The 15,223-nt window shown below is 31.7% G+C and overlaps 2 protein-coding genes across 2 annotated transcripts; one reads left to right on the top strand and one right to left on the bottom strand.

Moving 5' to 3' along the window:
- The first annotated feature begins 428 nt into the window (after nt 1-428).
- Nucleotides 429-1,124, top strand: LOC122724069. The gene has a single exon (XM_043958532.1). It carries the CDS (start codon nt 429-431, stop codon nt 1,122-1,124), a length of 696 nt encoding a protein of 231 aa, XP_043814467.1.
- A 6,603-nt stretch (nt 1,125-7,727) lies between these two features.
- On the bottom strand, nt 7,728-11,844 carry LOC110619140 (protein SUPPRESSOR OF GENE SILENCING 3). The gene is made up of 6 exons (XM_021762395.2): nt 11,686-11,844; nt 9,515-10,414; nt 9,063-9,357; nt 8,620-8,864; nt 8,232-8,386; nt 7,728-8,162 (listed from the first exon to the last, which is right to left on the bottom strand). The coding sequence occupies exons 2-6, from the start codon at nt 10,388-10,390 to the stop codon at nt 7,961-7,963; spliced, it is 1,773 nt and encodes a 590-aa protein (XP_021618087.1). The 5' UTR covers nt 10,391-10,414; nt 11,686-11,844; the 3' UTR covers nt 7,728-7,960.
- Between the last annotated feature and the right edge of the window lie 3,379 nt (nt 11,845-15,223).

The following is a 15,223-nucleotide window of genomic DNA, read 5'->3' as shown; positions in this document are numbered from 1 at the left end:
CGGTACGTATATCTGAGTAAATCTGATAAAACTCAAATTTTATTCTCCCGATTTTTAATTTCTATTTTAAAAACAAATTACGATATGAAATACCGTGTTAAAAATTAAAATATTATAATACCAAACTATTAAAATTATATTTTAGGAGTATGTAATAAATTCTCGTGCGTAAGAAAAATTATACTTAAAAACTCGGCCAATCATATGCCCAAATCACAATCATAGAGTTCATTAATTTTAGTCACACGTTTCAGGTTGCCAAACACATTAAAATTCAATATAATTCTAAATTTTCAAAATGCAAAATACGAAAACAAAAATTCATGTTGAAATTGAAATTGAGATACATAATATCAAATAAATCATTTTCGCAATTACTGAAGGAGCAAATTCAACCATACACAGAAGAAACGAGAGAGACGGGGAAAATGTCAACCACACTTTCCGATCATCAAGACACGACACTTGAACGGATTTTATTGATCACAAATTTTGTGGTGGAGCTTCCATCGGCGGTGCTCGATCAGCTCTCTTCAGTTCACAAACCTCGCTATGCACTGATCAGCATGATCATGTCTTTCATAATCATGCTCATCTCAGTTCTTGATTTTTTCCGAATGGGTCGACGACAAAGAGTCAAATGGATGAAAAGAGACAAGATCATACCTTGGTTTTACTCCCAAGGTCCAAGTTTCAAGCCACTGGGGACATTTGCCGATGTTGTCGGATTAATTTGTAGCATCTTCCAATGTGTTTCTGCAGCAGTTGCTTATGAGTTTCTGTCTCATAAATCTGATAATCCTATCAAAATCTCTGTTTGGCCATTGATCTTTGCTTTTGGTGTATTACTTACTAGATTTCCAAGGAATCATCGGTCGGAAATTCACCTGGAGAATCCTGCTCAGAGAAACCTCCGTGAGCTGCAAGATTCTGAAACTTCATTATACTATGGAGATAAGAAGAAAGACAGGAAATATTCCGAGAAAATTAAGAAGGCCAAGAGGAAGAAGCGTGAGGAATTAGCAAGGTTAAAGGAGCTTCATACGCTAAAGGGGCAAGTTGAATCAGTGGCAGAACTCAGGGAGCTTGAGATTGACTCTGATGAACAGTACTATTCTATTTGAGAGGCTGCAATTTTATGTAGATTATGTCTTAAAGGTATAAAGAAATAGTTGATTAGTCCATAAATAGAATTTTTTTTTCTTTTTTTCTTTTTTTTCAAAGCAATTATAGAACTCAAAATAGTATAAATAGTAATTATTTGTTGAATTTATTTTTATTTATTTTTAATTCAATGAGAATTTAAATCATCACGGCTCTATTTCGATCTTTTATCAAATAAATTATTAAAAATTTAGAATATCGTCTCATAAACTAAGTGAATAATGTTATAATAAATAATTTAAAAAATTTATGTTACGCTTGATTTCTATCTAGCTATTAGGTCTAGAGAAAGGAGGACTTATAATAGTTTTTTAAAAATTATTTTTAAGCTTGTATTTACGTTATACTAACCTGCCCTATGAAAACAATGAAAATTCTATTTTTTTCCAAAAAAAAAAAGTTGAATATTGCTAAAGATATTCATGCTAGGTAGCAGAAAAACATTTTTTTCCCCTATCATAACTTGGTCATTTTAGCTTTGTGCATTGAAAATCTTTATTACATTACAATGGTTATATCAAATAAATTCTGACAGTCAGGTTAGTTAGTTGAACCATTAGATTAGATATTTATTAAAACAGTTCCGTTCAAACTGATTCAAATAATTTTTGGATATATTTTTTATTTAATTCAAAACTATTAATTTAAGTTATTTAGTATTTTCACGCTAACTATTTTCCATACTTTATCGATGTATATTTAAAATTTACATTTTACGTTTTATATTTTTATTTAATGTGATATTCAGTTGCTTATGTTGATAAAATATGAAAAATTAAAATTGTATATAATAGCTGTAATACCCGGCTAGAATCCGGCATCGGGATTCCTGCCTTCCGGCGGAATCTAGGGTGTTGGATCTCTCTAAAAGGGTAAAATGTGTTTTCTAAAAATATTTTCAAATGATTTTAAGGGTTTTAATTGAAAGAAAATTGAGTTTTTAAGAGAAAAGACCAAGGAGGCATTTGCCAGGTTCGGCCGCCGAACATGGAAAGGCTTCGGGAGTGCTTTTGGCCTCCGAAAGTCTTGTTTGAACGAGCCAAGGTTCGGCCGCCGAAAGTCAGGTTCGGCCGCCGAACTTGCATGAGTTTAGGAGGCACGTTAGGCCGCCGAAGGAGGTTTAGCTGGTCGCCTATAAAAGGCCCTCAGACCGAAAATGGGCGAGTTTTCTCCCCATTCTCGTGCCCAGGTGTGTTCATGCCCTCCCTTGGTCGATTTCATGTTTTTCTTCACATCTTCAAAGGTTTTGATGAGTTTTATAGTTGTTTTAAGCTTGGATCAAGGATTTGGAGCTTGGAGACCCCGGAGCTAGTTTCCTCCACATCTCCAAGGTTCGGATTGCACCAACCCTCGATCTCCAAGAGGTTAGTGTAGATCCTTGCTTTTCCTTATGTTTAATGAAGTTTTAAGTAAGTTTTATAGAGTTTGATGGTTGAGTTTGGGTAGAAATGCATGTTTAAGGATTATGTGGGTTTTGTGCCAATGTATGTTATATGTATGTTTTTATGATGTATTGTTGAGGTTTAAGCTAGTTGATACATGTGGGAGTGAGTATGCATGTTTGGGAGAGAGTATGTAAGGATTTGGGTGTTTTGAGTTTGGTTTTAGGCTTGGCAGAATCGGACCTGTCGTCCAGAGGGGACCAGGTTCGGCCGCCGAAAGGAGTTTCGGCCGCCGAACCTGCATGGGAGGCAGTCTTTCGGCTGCCGAACGTGCCCCCGAAGGCTGAGTTTCGTTTCTGTCCTGGGGTTTCGGCCGCCGAACCTGCCGCCGAACCTACCCGAGTTTCGTCTCTGGAAGGGACTTTCGGCCGCCGAAGGTGCCGCCGAAAGTGCCCTGTCCAGCCGTTTCATGGGTGTTTTCTATGCATGTTTTAGTGATGTTTAGAGGGGTTTTTGGGGGTATGTTTATGAGTTGTTTAGAGTATGTTTGGCACCTCATTCGAGTCCACCTGTGTAGGATCGGACCCGAGGGACCGAGGAGGCCAGTAGTGCTAGCAGTTGCAGAGTCAGTCAGCGTCTGCCAGGAGGTGAGTAGAACTAACTAAATCTTTTATTTTATAAAATCTAATGCCTAAAGCATATTCATGCATCATGATTACATGTAATAGGATTGATTGCACTAGTTTCACGAATATGGCGCATTGCATTATTTGATGTTGATTCAGGAGGTTTGGACCAAGGCGACTTCAATAGCCCATATCTGTCATTGAGTCTTGGGTGAGTCCTTTGAGAGCCGGACAAGTACATATAGGAAAGTCCTTGTGAGCTCTCTGTGGACTAGGCACCCTGTCATGTATGTGAAAGTCCTGTGTGAGCTCCTTTGAGGGAGCCGGGCACCGACAGAGGGATTTTTGAGGTCATGTCCGATCCTTGAGAGTAAAGGATGCTAGCAAAGAAAGGAACTCTCAAAAACACTCCGTGGGGAATATTTAGCTGCATGAGCCCCGAGACGGACCAGAGACAGTTATGTGATTTCTTTGTGATATGACGCATTTCATGAGAGCATGTAATTAATGAACTGTTTTCTATGTTTCTACTCACTGGGCTTTTTAGCTCATCCATTTCCCCTAATCCCAGTGTTGCAGGTTTAAGTCAGAGCTCAGAAGTCAGCAGGGTAAAGATTAAGAGACGTGTGTTTGAAATCTGGTAGTTTATGTTTACGTTACAGTTTGGTAGTTTTAGAAGTGGACATGTAATATAAGTTGATGTAATGTAAATTGAGATAATGTATGTAACTGATAGTAGAGTTAATGTTTATGGATTAGAGTGTGCTTGGCCCTATAGATTGGTTAATCCCTGTTGATGCATGGTTATGTAACGTTTTAAATGTTGAGATGAGAACCAGGCTTGATGTCTGTAATGTTGACCCAGCCAGAGCATTTGATGAGGGCTCTAGCATGGGAAAGTTTATGTTCACAGTTATGTTATAGCATACGGACCAAGCTTGGTGTATGTTCAGATTACAGGTTTTATCTTTAAGTTTTTACGTTAAAGTTTTGATCATGCATGGGATTTTACCAGGTAATAGTATGTATGTTGGCTTGCTACGGGTCCCGGCGGCCTTAAGCCGATCTGGATCCTAGCGCCGGTGGCGGTTCGGGCCGTTACAGAGGGGTATCGGTTTCCGGGCTGTTACAGAATATAACAAAACTACTAAATAATTTATATTAACAATTTTGAACCGAGTGAAATTTGAATCAATTTAGTTTAGACTGTTTCCATGGATATTAGAGATGACTATTTGTGTGAGACTAAATAGAGCCGTCCGAGCTAGTGAACCACAGAAAAAGATGAAAGATGATTCACGAGTGGTTTTGGACTTAATGATGCTAAGGCGTGAAGAAGATAATCTTTGATTTCTTGGATTACTCACTCAGTGCAGAGATGAGTTAATTATAAAAGATTGATTCACGAGTGGTTTTGGACTTACTGTTGCTAAGGCGTAAAGAAGATAATCTTTGATTTCTTGGATTACTCGCTCAGTGCAGAGAACTGATTAGGCTTTCGTGACAACTATGATTCTTTGATTTCTTGGATTGCTCACTCAGTGCAGAGAACTGATTAGGCTTTCGTGATAACTACGATTCTAGCATTGCTATCGAGAAGTCAATATGGTAGCTGATAAACTTGCTCAGCTTGTTGTCCGCTCTTCTTTGAGGCTGCACAGGATGTCTTCTCCACCAAGGGTGCTTGCTGATCTTCTCCTATGGCACTCAGAGGGGTTACCTACTCCTAGAGTTGTTCTTGTCTTGTAATGCTGTATTTATTTCTGAGTGTTAGCCATCTCTAGTATCAAAAAGAAAACTTCTGACGAAGAAACGGTGAAGAGTGCATATGTGAATGTAATGTGAGACTCATGTCACTAAGGTTGGGCTTCATTTGATTTTGAGCCTCACTCAGCCCTTGAGCGCTTAGAAACTGCTCAAACTTCCCAGCAAGGACTGCAATCTCCTAATTACTCTTCCCCTTCTTCTGAAACTCCATTACTCTTCTAGGATAAGAATTCTTACTGGGAATTGTCTGAGATGGCTGAGGAGGCAAAGAAGCGTGCAGAAATAGCAAGGTAATGATGCAACTGAAGCTTATTACAGATATTTGTTCAATCGATAGTTTGTGTTGCTTGTTAATTGAATGCTATGATCTTTTGGGCTACCAGGTTAAAGGGGCATGTGGAATCGGTGGTGAGACTCAAGGGACTTGACATTTACCCCATTGAACAGTACTATTCTTCTTGAGAAGATGCCTCTGTATTTGTTGACACTATCTTTCAATTCTTGTTGTGTTTATGGATTCTGACATGGAGAATCCAGCTGCTGTGCTCTGAGTTCAGTATTCTCTCCTGGAGAAACCAAGATTAAAATCCAAAGAACAGAACTTTTGTGAGATTATGGAGTTACCCTCTGTTGTGATGCAAAATGGAAAAGGTAGAAAACAGGAGATGGAAGAACCAAGAATCAAAGTTTCTGTATACTGATCAAAGGTAACTGCCACCTTACAAGCATTTCCTATTTATAGCTACAAGCAAGATAACAGCTCTCTTAACAAACTCTTCTAACAGATTTTTCAAGTAGAGAAGAAAAATCATGAGAGGGCCTAAATCAATGTGTGTGTATGTGTATAATTAAGTGGCAATCTCTTTAATTTCCTAAATCTAGATACTAATGTAAAAAATGTCAAATTTACCTCTAAACTATAATGTTCGAAATTAAACATATCCAAATTTCTTCTAGAAAATAAAGGTCATATTTAATTGAAATTAACTTCTTGACACATGAAGGCCACATCATTCTTTGCTGTAAGGAAAGTTATAATCACTTTCAATACATAATATATTTGAATCAAATACGATCTAAATTTTTTTTGATATAGATTGAAAATAATAATAAAATTGAGTATTTTTATCTTTTAATATATAGCAAATGAGCAAATTTGACCCTTTCGATACCAATTTATCAAAGCAAGATCGACTATGTTTTTATGATCATGAGAGTGTTCTTCTTTGCTTAAGACTCGGGATGGATTGGGTTTATAATACGTGTGTAAATTTGGTTGGAAAAGATATTCCTACTCTTTTATTTTTTTCCTTTCAGAGCACTCTTTCATATCATGTGACCATTTAATTCTCTCGGTATACGTGCTGTTAAGACTGCGAAATGATTGGACCAGCTATTCTCCCTCGTGTTATATAGTCGGGTTGGGTTATCTCCTGTTGAGACTGCACCCATGTGTCATCCGGCTTGTTCTATGTGTCCGGGTTAAGACTTGGCCTGATGGATTTTAAATTTGTGTTTTTCTTTAGAGTCCAGCCTCAATAAAAAGATTGGCGGTCATCACCTCATTTAATGATAAAGACATATAACTCACGTTGTTATTATATTTAAGTTCAGTTTAATTATCAGATAAAAAAAGTTTGATAATCAATTACACATTAAAAAATATTATTTATAAATAAAAAAATTTATTATAAAATAAATTATATTAAATAAAACATTATTTAAATGTGACAATTTATTAAAAAAATATATTTAATTTATTCTCATTTAAAAATTAAATTTTTAATAAAAGTAATGATATGTGTCAATTGATTTTCTTTAAAAATTAAAATTTCAATAGAGAATATATTAAAAATCAAAATAAAACAAAATATTTACTTGCATAAGTTCGTTGTACTTTAAAATTTTTATAAACTAAATCTACAATTTTGTCTCAGAAGTTAGGCCGATTTGGCTTGGAATTATTGTAATTTAAAAATATATATATATATATATATATATAAATAATACTAAGAGAGAGAGAGGAGGAGGAAAGCTTTCCACGGTCAAAGCCGCGCACAACACGGTGAATTTCTCAACTCAAACGGTGGAATAGAAAGAAAACAAAAACAGAATCATAGAGCAAATTCTGTCCACATTCAATATTTTTGTTCGAATCGGATCAAATCATTAAGAGGTAACGAGTTACTATAATGTGTGATGACCGCTGGATTTCTCCATCACCGCTGGATTTCTCCATCCCCTTACGAGGCCGGATCGATAGCAGCAGCCCACAATCAGGAGGCTCCTGAGCCTCCGAATAAGTCAGACCCAACCCATTCATTCTCCTGATCGGATTCATATTTAAGTCACTCAATCAGACCGATCCGGCCCATTTCAGCCTTAAAACCAGCCCTTTCCTAGGTTTCGGTCCTTTTCTCTCAAACCCGGTCACAAGAAAAGACTGCGGGTCCAGTCATTTCACAGCTCTGTCCACTCACTCGCCGAAGGAAATTAAATGCTTGTTTGACACAGGGAGGGTCCTGTCCTATAGCGAAAAGACCATCTCGCGTGAGGGAGAAGAAAGAGGATAAAAGAGAGGGAACACTCTCCTCTAGGGCTAAGTTTTTCTAAGTTCACAAAACCCTTGTAAAACTCTATTTTCTGGATCTCATATCATCAACGTGAATTATGAATTTAATTATAAAAAAAAGCTTTGAAGTTAGGGAAACTCAAATTAGTGTAGTTGATCAACCAAGATAAAAGATATTTTCTTAAATATATAAAATTTAGCAAATAACAAAACCCATTGAACTCCAGACTTGTTCTATATAAAATAAATTTAGAAAACATGAATAGTGATGAAGAATCCTTTTTTGGAATCTCCACTTCGTTTTTTACTGCCTTTTCTTTAAAAAGAAAAATGAAATCTCTCCATTTTCATGATGTTTACCAATGTATGCATGTATAGATTCTGTATTCAGTATCTTCTCTAAATCTCCTCAGCTTCAAATTGATGGGTTGCTGTTGCTGGTTTTTATCTCAGGTTGAGCTTTTGTACTTTTCCATAAGTTGGTTTAGCTCAGTTTCCAAATCTTTTTCCAAATCAAGTATCTCTTCCCAATATCTCTTCATTATTGAACTCTTCTTGTCTTCATGATTCTTTATCAGCTTCTTCCTCTCTGCTTCAAATTCTTCCATCTCTTTGTCCTGGAATTTTATGAAACTAACCATATCCTCCATCCTGTTTTCACACACATTTCAAAAACATTACAAGTCAGATATAAGCATAGAATTTTAAGAGATGTTTTACCTATTGGTATCATCTGTAGCAGATAGATTTGCATTTGACTGCTTAACTTTCTCCCACTTTTCCTCTAGTAACTTCTCAAAATCATCTTCTTTTGTATCTATAGCTTGATGGATAACTTTGATTTGCTCCTTGAAGAATTGTTCTTGGGAATCCATCTGAAAATGGCAGGCATTACCACAGAAATACAGTAGGAAGAAATTGATGCTAGTGAATAACTATAAAAACATATTAATCTCTGTTGCTATTGATCTCACAGGTCCTTTGCATCCAGCTAATCTAACAATTTAACCAAAACACCAGCAGCTAATATTGTCTAAAACTCACAATTAGTTCACAACCTCCATGAACTTTATAAAAGACATGGCAACAAAAACAGAAAAAAGATCACCTCTCCCCTGTTTTCTTCAAGCAGCAACTTAGTTCGCTGTCTCATACTGCGATTCTTTTCTATGGTCTTGCGAAGCTCCTCGCTTAATCTGCTTAGAGAGTCAGCTAGAACTTTAGAATGCTTTTGTTCTTGAGTAATCTTGTCCTTAAACTTGACAAGCTGTTGGCTGTTCTCATTTATTTCCTTTATACGTTTCTCAACCATCTCTTGGTATGACCTCATCTCATATTTCAGCTTGGACCTCCCTAATCAAATATACAAACAGTTGAATAGAACAAAAGTGTTATTGCTAAACATTTAATTGTCAATAAGGGATTAGGAAGCAGAGAACTGAAAAAATCATTTTTATCATGAAGCAACATGGTTTCAAGATCTCCAGTATCAATCATATAAAGCATGGGATTCACACATGAGCACTAAGGTGGTGGGGAGAGAGAGAGGACCTTGAGAATGCTGGTTGAAAATTTGCAGATCTTCTTTCAAAGCCATGTAGCCATAGAGTTGGCGCTTCCCCCCTGAACAGAATGGAACTCGTTTACTATCCCAGGCATCCCTGTCTCTTCCTTGCTCTTTGAAGTGTTTGTGCAGCCGATTAGCCTCTAAATAACCTGCAGCTGTGTCATCAAATATCAACATACTCATCCCTCTATGCCCTTGTGGACCATATGAATGTCTAGCCTTCAGTGCAGCATATGCTTTGAAGTGATCCAGAAGCTCTTGGTTTCCCATGCCAATATACTGCCAGAATCCAATTTAGAATAAAACATTTAGCCGTAACAGATTTAAGAAATCTTTCTCGAATAAACAAATTCATTATTCATCCTACTTATATTGTTGTGCTTTTGTTAAATAAACTCGAATCATTCAGGTTGCAAGGCAGAAAACATGACATTACCTTGCCATTTTCCTCCTGCTCATATCTTGTGTTCATGATGACAACCATTGGAGGCCAAACTATTTCAAAATCTTTGATTTTGTCATTTAGACCTTGCCACCTGCCAAAGGCTACACCAACTGGTGCTACTGAAATTCCCTCCCTTCGTGTCTCTTCATCCAAAAGTTCAGCAAATAGACGATGGAGCTTTGCCCTTCTCGTCTTTGTCGTCATGGCATGATACATTAAGGGCTCGAGGCCTCGATACCAGTCAATGGCACCAGGACCCCCTTTGCAAGCAGGGCAATGCCATTTTCTTCGTGGTAAATTCAGCTCTTCAACAGTCAATTTTTCCATGTCTTCAAAGAATCCTTTGCACCACTTGCTCTTCTTGCGCATCTCATGGCTCTTTTCACTTGCATATAAATCAAAATCATCATCAGAAAGTTCATCATCATCACTACTGCCAAATATCTCCTCATCCTCATCTGTGTTATAATCAATCCCATTCTTATTATCACTCTCTTCCACACCATCCAACTGTTGGGAAACAATTTGAGGAGTAATCTCATTCTGTCCCTGCACAATGTAGCTGCTCTGTTGAGAAGAAAATTCATTTCCAGAGATAGAGCACTTCTTAGAATCAACATTTTGATTTGTCCTGGCATTGACATTTATTTGCATCCTAAGCTTGTCCAACAAATTTGGACGTCCCCATGGACTAGGGGCAGAAATCTGAGGACCCCCGCCTCCTGCAGCAACCTTTCCACTGTGTCTATGTGCAGATTCGACATTGAGATTTGCCGCATCTTTATTCAACCGCTTGACTTGGCTACCGCCGGTACCTTTTCTATACACACTCCCCAGCTGGGGAAATGAATCACCATTATCATCCATGGTGTGGATCTTTAAGCGCCTTACCTGGAAGCTTTATTTGTATCAGCAGGTTTTCATGTTTTTTCAGCAAAAGGAATAATTCAATAATATTTTTTCTCAAACGAGCTACAGGCAAATTTGGAGCAAACCAAGTGGATCCCATATTATTAGTAACCAAATCCTATAATTTAATTTGAATGTGAGTTTAAAAAAAAAAAATGAATGTCCTTCCAGAATTAATTGATTTTTTTAATAAATTTAAATAAATATTAATAAATAACTAATTAATATGGTATCCAATGATGTATATATATTTATATAAAAAATTACTAAATCGGATATATATAAATTCATATTATAAAAAAACGTAAATATTATTCATTTACATATAAATCGGTGTATTAATTATACATATTTTAATTAAATTCTCAATATTAATTAACAGCCGTATAAACAGGTAGGATATACATAAAAATTAAATTCGAATCTGATATATGCGATTTCGAATCCGATTAAAAATTAATTTAAATTAATCCAACTATCTCAAACTCGATTATTATTATCCGAATAAAATTCGAACTCATTTGGTATTATATATTTTAATTAATAATTTATATAAATTCATTTAAAATTTAATATTTCTAAAAAATATTTAAATTTTAATTTTTAAATAAAATATATAAAAAAATTTATAAATATTATTATAAAATATATCTTTTATATTAAATTAATTATTTATATAAATAAATTTGAATAATAAATATTTTATATATAAAATTTAAAATTCATTGGAATCTATAATGGATATTATCTTTTAAATCCGAACTTGTTTAGAACTATGAGACAATAAAAGAAGGCACAGGCTACAAGAAACAAAAATGGCGCTGGTGCATTCCCATTCTTCATGGGTTTTCTCAACAGTCGTTCAAAAAAACATTAATGGGTACTGAACCAACGGCTTCCTAAGCTATACATCCAACCAGAAGCTTTTCAAAGAGGCATTTAGTCGTGCAACTTGGGAACATAACGACAACCAAGCATTACAGCTTTCTATTCCAATACATTGACTCATATATCACAACCCTTTTCGCATTGAAGATAATACATTCACAAGGAAGAATGTATATGCCTTAACAAATCAAGCAATGGCCATAATATTCATCATAAAAAGCGAAAATGGTAGGAAGAGCATAGAGAGAGAAGGAGAAGAAAATGAAAAAATGAAAAACTTTAAAATGGTTTTGCATGGAAATTAAAGATATAGAGAATAAAGCGAGCAGAAAGAGAAAAGAGTATAAAAAATGCAGAGATGGTACCTTCTGTTTCTGTCTGCTGATATTACGTAAATCAGATGAAAATCAGCTTCGCCACCGCAGAGATAGTGTTTCCATGTTAATGGCTTACTAGTAGCAGTCTATATAGGATCAGAAGGTGAGTCAAAAAGAAAAAGAAAGAAAGAAAAAGCTGCTCGTTTTCTACAGCTGCTTTTTTATTTTTTTCAATTATTCCTTTCATATTTGATCCCAATAACTTTAAATGCAAAGTTTAATATTTAAATTCATCAAAACAACAGAATTATACTTTCATCTTTTCATCACTTTCTTTCTTTTTTTTTTTTTTTAATTATTATTCACTTTTTTTTCAATTATATTAATATATAAATTGAATATTATAATTTTATTTTATTTTTAAAAAAATTTAAAATAATTTTTAAAATTTAATATATTTAAAATAAATATAATTTAAAAAATTAATAAAAAAAATTATATTTTTTAATATATAAAAAAATAAAATAAAAAATAAAAATGTGAATCCGAATCAAATTGGATACCAATTTTCGGTTCAAACTGAAAAATTAATAAAAAATTTGATTTAATTTTTTATAATTTTTAATTTAAAATTTTCAGTTATTTGGGTTTGATTTAATTTTGATAAAAAAATTTTAAAAGTTAAATTGAACCGATTAGTAATAAATCATATTAAAATTAAAATATTTTAATTAAATTTTAAAATATAAAAAATAAAGTGTAAAAAATAAAAATTTATTAACTATTTAAATTAAATCGAATCGAATTGAATCATACTAATTTAATTTGATTCAATTTTTTATTAAAATCAATTCGATTCGATTTTTATAAATATTAAAATGTTAATTTTTATTAATTTAATTCGATTTGATTTTAAACCAAATTTATCGAATGTTGAACGCAATGCACATTCTTAAAAGATGATATCAATAATTTAAGAAAGTAGCTCTTTGTTTCATTTTTTATGAAAAAAAATAATTTATATATAATTAAATAGTTTATTTAAATTATTTTTCATAATATTAAAAAAAATAAAATTTTAAAGTCAATGCTTAACAAAGCCTTTTATGTTTGGATCATTAATTTTACTAAAAATGACAATCCTTAATATTAAAAAAAATACATTTCCGTTTTAAATTATTCTTTATAAAATGATTTTATATTTAAATTAACAATAAAATAAAAAGTTATGTAGTTAATTAATAAATTTTAAAGTCACAACTAGTAAAATGCTAAAATCTAAATAAAGAAAAACAACGTGTGATGGACAAAGAACAATAACACGTGTAATGTGTGGGATTCATGATGTCCCACATGATTAAGAAAGTTTCCATCTTTTTCATATTGAGCTTCAACTCGCTTTGTAGTATAAATGAAGTGAAAAAGAAAGGGTAATTTTACTATGCCAAAATTATTATTTATTTTTTATAATTTTAAAAAGTCTTTTTTTTGTTAATTTTTTAATTTGTAACCCTTAATTTAATCTATGTGAATACATGAATTATACATATTTTAAATTTAAAAAAATTAAATAATTATTTTTTTTGAAATTTAAAAATTGAATAGTTATAATTTATAAAATTTAGATATTAAATAATTATATTTTTATAAATATCAAAAGTCCAATAATAAAAAAAGTATGATTACAATTCATTTTTTATATTAATAGCCAAATTATATATTTGATTTTTAAAAAAAGTAATTACAATTTTTTTTCCGTTTTATTCTGTTATTGCAAATTATTCCATCAATTGTACTTGTCTTGATGTCTCTTTGAATAAAAAAAATAAAGGAAAGTATAAAAGAATATTTAAAATATTTTATTATTTTATTATTTTTTATTAAAAATTTATAATTTAATTTATATCAAAATATTAATTCATAATAATCGACCATTAATATACATCAATAAGTTTGAACGTCATAAAAAAAAGTTGACATAGAAAATTATACAATAAAATATTACTTCGGTACAAATTAAATTATAAATTTTAAAATTAAAATTAATAAAATTATATAATATTTTTTATATTTTTTAATTAATAATTATATTTAGCGTGATAAGTTAATAGTTTTTAATAATATTTAAAAATTATCATTATTCATATTGATAACCGTCAGATTTCTTTACTCAGGGTCCTGGTTGGACCCATAAAGACAATTTGGAGGGCTCAAGCTTTCAGATCGAGTTCGGCCCATCTCACTTTGCTTCGAGACCAGACTCTTGCTAGGCCCAACAGTCGGACTGGCCCAACCCATTCGAACTTGAGATCCGGCCTCTCCTGGATTCGGCCTTTTTCTCTTCAACCCTGTCATAAGAAAAAAGGACAATAAATTCGATCACTTCACAATCCTGTCCGCCCTCATATTGGAGGACATTAAATAGTCGCCTGATACAAGAAGGGTCACGACATTGTCCGTACGTACTTACCCATACAGAAAAAGAAGTGATCCTGTACCTTGAGGATAAAAAGAGAAAAGACTCGTCTCTCAAAAAGTTTTAGAAATCACTTTGTAAATCCTATTTTTTTTGATATCAGATTATTAATATTATAATTTATTATTTTAATATAAATTAAATAATAAATTTTAAAATAAAAATATCAAAAATAAATAATACTTTTTATATTTATTTTTTGAAAAATTATTACTATTAATTTTGTATTTTTATATTGTTGGTTTCTCCCATCTGATAGTATAAACTATTAAAATTTAAAAAAGAAGACTTTGTATTGAAATTCAAAAATACAAGGATTATTTATATATTTTTTAAAATAAAAAAATTAACGCTATATTTTATAGGTTAAATAATAATTTTTTTCTTTTATTAAATAATTTTTAAATTTTAATTAAATTATATTTCAATTCTTCTTTTTTAATAAAAAATATTTAATTTTATAAATTTTATTTTACTAATAAAATAATTCTCATTTTACTCCATCATTAAATTGTACCACCGTAACATCCAAAGCAATCTCACTTAGTTTTAATAAGAGAAATTTATTATTTAATATATATCAAATAAAAAAATTATTAGTTAATTATAATAAAATATCTTTAAAATTTTAAAAATATATTAATTAATTTTTATTTTATTATTCAGTTTTTATAATATAAAAAATTATTATTTAATCACTTAATTTTTTTAAAAATATCTACTCATTAATTTTTTAATATTAAAAATATTTTAAATTTTTTACCATTAAAATTAATAAAATATTTAATTAATAATTTTTAAAATATTAAAATATTTTAATATATTTTATAAAAAGAATTAAATAATAATTTTTTTAATAACAATAATATTTTTTTATTTAAAATAAATATTAAAAGAGTAAAATCTGAAAATTTTTATATTTATTTAGATGTATTTATTATGAAATTAAGTCTGTTTAGTATTATTTGAGAATTTTTTATATTATTTTGTTTAACATTATGATTAAAGTGTTGTTGAGAAAAAATATTTTTTAAAATATGTCAATTAGCAGAATATTAAAAATAAATTAAATTTAATACATTTTAATTATAAAAAAATTAATATAATATT

This window comes from Manihot esculenta, chromosome 7 (genome assembly GCF_001659605.2).
Source record: "Manihot esculenta cultivar AM560-2 chromosome 7, M.esculenta_v8, whole genome shotgun sequence".
In the NCBI taxonomy this organism is placed as follows: domain Eukaryota; kingdom Viridiplantae; phylum Streptophyta; class Magnoliopsida; order Malpighiales; family Euphorbiaceae; genus Manihot; species Manihot esculenta.
This window is presented reverse-complemented; position numbering and strand designations above follow the sequence as displayed.

Bases quoted from the DNA above. Each gene is read 5' to 3' on its own strand.
- LOC110619140 (XM_021762395.2), bottom strand. From the start codon at position 10,390: ATGGATGATAATGGTGATTCATTTCCCCAGCTGGGGAGTGTGTATAGA. The intron at 8,387-8,619 runs GTGATCTTTTTT...TGCCATTTTCAG, and splicing joins TTGAAGAAAACAGGGGAGAG to ATGGATTCCCAAGAACAATT. The intron at 8,163-8,231 runs GTAAAACATCTC...GTGTGAAAACAG, and splicing joins GCTACAGATGATACCAATAG to GATGGAGGATATGGTTAGTT.
- LOC122724069 (XM_043958532.1), top strand. From the start codon at position 429: ATGTCAACCACACTTTCCGATCATCAAGACACGACACTTGAACGGATT.